The sequence below is a fragment of the Astyanax mexicanus genome, chromosome 8 (genome assembly GCF_023375975.1).
Source record: "Astyanax mexicanus isolate ESR-SI-001 chromosome 8, AstMex3_surface, whole genome shotgun sequence".
Lineage (NCBI taxonomy): Eukaryota > Metazoa > Chordata > Actinopteri > Characiformes > Acestrorhamphidae > Astyanax > Astyanax mexicanus.
In genome coordinates, this window is record NC_064415.1 from 9,081,769 (window position 1) to 9,088,491 (window position 6,723).

General features: G+C 40.8%; 1 protein-coding gene across 1 annotated transcript; it reads left to right on the forward strand.

The window, feature by feature from the left end:
• Nucleotides 1-3,662: 3,662 nt before the first annotated feature.
• On the forward strand, nt 3,663-6,124 carry foxc1a (forkhead box C1a). The gene has a single exon (XM_015601066.3). It carries the CDS (start codon nt 3,948-3,950, stop codon nt 5,541-5,543), a length of 1,596 nt encoding a protein of 531 aa, XP_015456552.3. The 5' UTR covers nt 3,663-3,947; the 3' UTR covers nt 5,544-6,124.
• The last annotated feature ends 599 nt before the right edge of the window (nt 6,125-6,723 follow it).

The following is a 6,723-nucleotide window of genomic DNA, read 5'->3' on the forward strand; positions in this document are numbered from 1 at the left end:
ATATATATATATATATATATATATATATATATATATATATATATATATATATATATATATATATAATTATTTTATCGAACTATTGTAAAATATATAATTCAGCTGCTTACAACTATACACGCATTTATATTCTATTCAAAACATTACATGATGTAAGTTCCTTTGTTTGATCTATTTTTTTCTGTATATTTTCTGTACGATTAATAAACAATAATAACTTTATAATAATATAAAAATAAAGAACTCCATACATAAACAACTAAAACAGCAAATATTTAAGTTTGATTTTGTCATTTTACTAAATACCCTTATGTAAAAAAAAACTGATTAATGCTTTAGAAAAACCCTATTTTTTTAATATGCTTCTACTTCAGAATAAACTTTCTACTTTTACGTCACCTTTTTATAGAAGCAAATGGTTAATTTGACTACTTCAATCTATAGACAACCGTGTAGTCACTTTTTACAGGCAGACTTTTATCGTTTATAAAGGCAGATTATTGTGGATGTTCCTCTGTAAGGGGGTGGATGAAAGGAGGCAGGAGCTGTAGTGGTAGCCTATGAAGCGGAGTGTTTTTTGACCTCGTGGGTCATGTGTGATCAGAAGGGGGAGCTCAGCTCACACGAAGGCAGGGCTTGTAGGTGGTCTCTTATTCGTTTGTTGTCAGGCAGCAGACATGAACTCCCTCCGCGTCCGCTTTTTCGGCGGCCAAGAGTTTAGACACATGTACACTTTTACAGCTAATTTCTGTGCTATTATGTGGACGTTTTTGAAATAACTAAAATATAAAAATAGTCAATAAAAACTGAAACTTGTATTCTATGTAACGATTTGAAGTTTGTTTGCGTTTGATAGACAAGTGAAACGTTATTTATATTGGTTGTTGCCGTGTATCGTATTGTTGTTTTATTGTTGTTTTTTCTAGTAATAAAATATGCCCTATCTATTTCGTTGTATTCTACACTTATATCACTTTTATGCGTATATGTACACTAATGAACTGAAAAAAACATCAACATAATAATAATAATAATAATAATAATAATAATAATAATAATAATAATAATAATATGTTAGTGGAAGACCAAATTGTAAAATTGATCGGTATATTTTAATATAATCAAAATAGCAGTAGTATAATCGGTAAATTAAATAGCATAATTTGATTGTGTAATTTGCCTTCTTTTAAAAATTCGGTTTATGTTGCACACTATTTTTGTCCTGTGTTCTGCGTGATATTTTAGCAAACAGTCCAGATTTTTCATGCCTGTAATACCTCGCCATTGAAAATAGTGGGTGATCGCCAATGTAGCTTGTTAAGTCCCATAGGCTGCCTGGCAAAACCCCAGTGTGCACCGCAGACCTCAACTGGACACACAGTGAAGACTTTGACCCTGTAAACCGTTAAAGTTACGAGCAACTAGAACGTCAAGACATTTTTTTTTTTGTTTGTTTTTTATTTATGAAATTAAGCAGCGCATGTAAGAGCAAAACTATATAATAATAATAATAATAATAATAATAATAATAATAATAATAATAATAATAATAATAATAATAATAATAATTGATAATAATAATAATAATAATAATAATAATAATAATAATAATAATAATAATAATTTGTACTATTTTATATTTATCATTAATGCTATTTTTATACGACTTTTTGGTTCATAGTAATACTTATTTATCGTCAGTATTATTTAATGCTGTAATATTATGTGTAGTAAGTTGTTTAATTGGGCAGACTGTAGATGCGGGCTGGTCGGGATGAGACTGGACTGAATGCGGTGTCCTATACAAACAGCCTCGGGCAGGAGGAAAAAGTTCATGCCCGGGTCCCTGTAAGGAGAAACCAGGCAAGTCCTTATTCCCTCCATCTCTATCAGAAAGAGAGAGAGAGGGAACTGCGAGGGCATTAGGGGCAGAAAGTGTGACCGCAGCTTCGCCTCCTGCTGCCCTGTAGGCCTCCGTATGGCCGGTCCGATGGGGCTGTTTCTACTTTCAGATAAGATGCAGATAAACCGTAATTAGGTCCATTATGTGAGCTACTTATACATGTTTCCCCCACACTGGTTTGATATATGGGGGCTGTTTGTATAGATTGCTGCTATGCTGCATATCAATTAGTCCTATATTTCCGTAACAATTTGGAATTAATAAATCGTATATTTGTAATAATAATAATAATAATAATAATAATAATAATAATAATAATAATATGTATGCGCAAATTTGTTTTATATTTTTAATAAACCAATATACATAATAAATAAACATTAATTCAAACAAACTATTAATACATGCCATCACATTTATGTTCTTTTTGATTAACTTTCAACCCAAATACTTTTAGTGTTAAAGAATCGAACATAATAATTCTATGAAGAAGGCCCTAGAAACATTAAACTCCTAAATTTCTCAAACTGTTCAATAAAATTTACTTTCCTCTTAAAATTTGACGTTTTTTTTTTTTACCTAAAATAAATAGAAACGGGTTTAGAATATCGCTGTATACTTTATTGTTGTTCAAGCTCGCTTGAGTTCCAAATCAAATTTATTTTGTTATAGATTTTTTGTTATTGTGTAAATAAATGCAGTGCGCTAATTCGATGGTGTGGAGGGGGGTACACTCTTCTCACCCCGCTGTCCGGGGTCGACACATGTTTAGCGTTTGGCTTTTCCCCGTTTGCCTCTCCGGAGGGGGGATATGAGTGTGTGGAGGAGCTTTTAATCTCTCTCACACTCGGGGCAGCAAACGTTCTCGCCTCGTTCTTTCTCCTACTCGCTTTAATTCGTGATGAGCTCTGAACGCTTTCTCTGCTTTGATGATCTTAAGGAACCAAACGCGGGAGACTGTTACCCCCCCACAACCATCACTCCACCAGTTTACTGCTTATTTAGAAACAGATGTTGGGCTTAATGAGCTGGTTCACTCAAATCAGTGTCGCTAATTACAATTCGGTATAAGGCGAGCTTTTGGCTTATCGAGGAACAATTAGGAATAAGTGCGTCTTTCCACATGTATATTAGCATCCTACATAAGAAGAAATATATTATATAATAATCTATAATTTACCTTCATCTCTTTTTGCATGTGTGTGTTTGTGTAAAAACATGTTAATATACATGAATATCACATGCACATGTTATTAAGCATGCACAATCAACAAAAATCAGTGTTCAGTCAACAATACTTTACCAAATCTTTAAATATATGTAAGTATATGTTGTCTTTACAGCTGCTCTCTTAAAAATAAAGACGATATCAGACTTTTTTGAGTCATGCCGTAAAATAAAAACTTTTGGTTTTATCAAGAACCATTATGAAGGCCTAAAGTATGTTCACTTGACGTCAATGTTCTTATACAGTAATATTTTTGTATGAAAACACAAGTCAATCTGTGGCATTTTCTTCTTCGTAATACCTTTATTTTTTAGAGGGTGTTTGGCTGTAAGCTCACTATTGGGTATGTATATACGTGCGGGTGCGTGTGTGTTGAGACGTCCCAACACCTCCCGTGCCTCCCCTCCCCTCGTATAACCGTGTGTGGCCAGAAGTGTTTCCACGAGTCCCATTGGTCGCTTCGGGTGGAGTTTAGCCGGAGTGGAGGGGTGGAGCCTTCGGTGGCGGCCAAAAAAACAAAAAGTAAAAAAGAGGGGGGAGGAAAAGGAAAAAGAAATGAAGCGCGCACAAAGTCCTGGCGACGCGACGGCTGCGTGGACTTCAGACGTTCAGCGTTTCCCGGTGGAGAGACGCAGCGAGCGCGCTGTGGACCGCGCCGCGGATTAGCCCTTTACTTCTGCTTTTGTGCGGCTTTTTTTGGACAAAACTTAAAGAGAGAGAAGAAAAGAAAAGAAGGAAAAGTGGATACTAGCATTACTGCCTCTTGTCTTGATTGTTAACAGTTTTACTGCAGCCGTTGTTTGTTTCCCGTGAGCCATGCAGGCGCGCTATTCTGTATCCAGTCCAAACTCCCTGGGCGTCGTGCCGTACATTGGCGGTGATCAGACGTACTACCGCGCGGCCGGCGGTGGGGCCTACGCGGGCATGGCGGCTCCCATGAGCGTGTACTCGCATGAGCAGTACCCGTCGAGCGTGGCGCGCGCCTACGGGCCTTATGGCGCGGCTGGACCTATGGGACCTCCGACCATGGGGCCGCCGCCGCCGCAGCCCAAGGACATGGTCAAGCCCCCTTACAGCTACATCGCGCTGATCACCATGGCCATCCAGAACTCTCCGGACAAGAAGATCACGCTGAACGGGATCTACCAGTTCATCATGGAGCGCTTTCCCTTCTACCGCGACAACAAGCAAGGGTGGCAGAACAGCATCCGACACAACCTGAGCCTCAACGAGTGCTTTGTCAAGGTGCCCCGCGACGACAAAAAGCCGGGCAAGGGCAGCTACTGGACACTGGACCCCGACTCGTATAACATGTTCGAAAACGGTAGCTTCTTGAGGCGCAGGAGGCGCTTCAAGAAAAAGGACGCTATGAAGGAGAAGGAGGACAGGCAGGTGAAGGACACCTCAACGCGGCAACCCGCGGGGCAAACGGGGCAGCAGCAACAGGGCCGCGAGGGCCAGCAAGAACAGCAGCAGCCCGTGCGCATTCAGGACATTAAGACTGAGAATGGCGCATGCACCCCGCCTCAGGCCGTCTCGCCCGCGCTGGGCACCGTGCCTAAAATCGAGAGCCCGGATAGCAGCAGCAGCAACAGCGGTGGTGGCAGCATGTCCAGCGCGAGCCCGTCCGCGCGCTCCGTGGGCCTGGAGGAGCAGCAGCATCATCTTCATCATCACCAACAACAGCAGCAGCAACAGCAGCAGCATCACCAGCATATCCATCACCACAATCACCACCACCACCAAGCCCAAGGCTTTAGCGTGGACAACATTATGACGTCGCTGCGTGGATCTCCGCCGGGCCCAGCGGCCGAGCTCGCGCCATCCTCGTCTTCCTCCTCGTCCTCCTCTTCATCGTCGTCCTCGTCGTCGTCACGGTCGCTGTCGCTGAACTACTCGCCGGTGCAGGCGCCCGCCTATGGTTCGCCGTGCCACCAGAGCTCAGCGTGCGGTGGCGCCGTGACTGCAACCTCCAACGCTACGTACCACTGCAACATGCAGGCCATGAGCCTGTACGCGGGCGAGCGCGCAAGCGTCAGCGTGGAAGATGCGCTCCCCGACTACTCCATCACCACCACCAGCACGGCGTCGCTGGGCCAGGACGGCGGCCACCCGCACCACTCCCACGCCCACCACGCGCACCAGGGCCGCCTCGCCTCGTGGTACTTGAACCAGGCCAGCGAGCTGGGCCATCTGGGTGCCACATATCCGACCGCACAGCAGCAGAACTTTCACGCGGTGCGGGAGATGTTCGAGTCGCAGCGGATCGGCCTCAATAACTCTCCCGTGAATGGAACTAGCAGCGGCGGAGGCGGCAGTGGTGGTGCCAGCAGCTGTCAGATGGCTTTCCCGACGAGCCAGTCCTTATACCGAGCCTCGGGGGCGTTCGTGTATGACTGCAGCAAATTCTGACCAAAATAACATAAACCAAAAATTACCAATATTTTAAATTTCTCCTTTTTTAATGCTGTTATTTTTTGACCCCTGATTTTTTATCCCCACCAGTTTTCTTCATACACTCTCTCACCCTCTGAGGAGATGAACTTTGCCTGAAAACAGAACACAAATGAGTCCAAAAAAATTGCTCATCTTGGTTTTTTAAGGACAGTGTTACTGCAAAATAACACGTAAGTCTCTTTGTGTTTTTTTCGCCTTTTTGTGAGCTATATCCCTTGTGGTTAATGTTTTTAAAAAATACAAACTTACGAGACTTTCATGGACTTGTTATTACGTGTAAATTGCATATAGTAATTTATTTCTAAAACAGAAAAAATGTAGCCGGATATTATGGACCAAAACACCAAAACGTGTTTCTAAAACTGAATTTGCCTTAAGTGTCCAGAAATGTTCCATTGTAAGGAGGAACGGAACGTGTATATCGTCATTATTCTTTCAAACTATTTCATTTTGTTGGAAAAAAAAGAAAAATATAAAAAAGTATTTTGAAGGAACTGCATTGTTTGTTTAATAAATTACCATTTTATTGGAGTTAATCGTAGGCTACGCTTGATTTCTTAAACCAGCAATTAAATGTTGACGCTTTGAAATAGAAAGAAATTTTGCACATGCGAGGTTTTCATTATAAAGCCTTCAGAGGCCCATTGGTTGAGAACATTGAAAGGAGTGTAAAACTGTGTGTGCCACAAACGAGGAGGTTTTTTTGCAGCTTAAAATATTATCTTTCTAAAAAACGGTCATGTATTTAACCGTAAGTTCATTTTTTGGTCATGTTTTTAATTTGCAGTCCTACATTTAGGTTAATAGGTTTAGGTATGAATCTCATAAGCTGTTCAGACGATGGTTTCGTTTTTATGCTTGTGCTTTTTATCATTGAGATTTGGGAGACGCTAATGTTCATCTAAGTCTTAAATTTGCTGTGTCGGCAGGATCTGCTTGTTAAAACTGAAAATATAATAATACGAAATTAATGTATAGGTAAATAAAAGCTGGGGTCATGCATGTCAGAGTTGCTAATTTAATAAAATGTGCAAAATATAATTAAAATAGGTGTGCATTACATAAATATGTAAAAAAAAAGTTAAAATACTGATTATTATCTTATTATTATCTTGGTTATTATCTTTGCATCAAC

Bases quoted from the DNA above. Each gene is read 5' to 3' on its own strand.
- foxc1a (XM_015601066.3), top strand. From the start codon at position 3,948: ATGCAGGCGCGCTATTCTGTATCCAGTCCAAACTCCCTGGGCGTCGTG.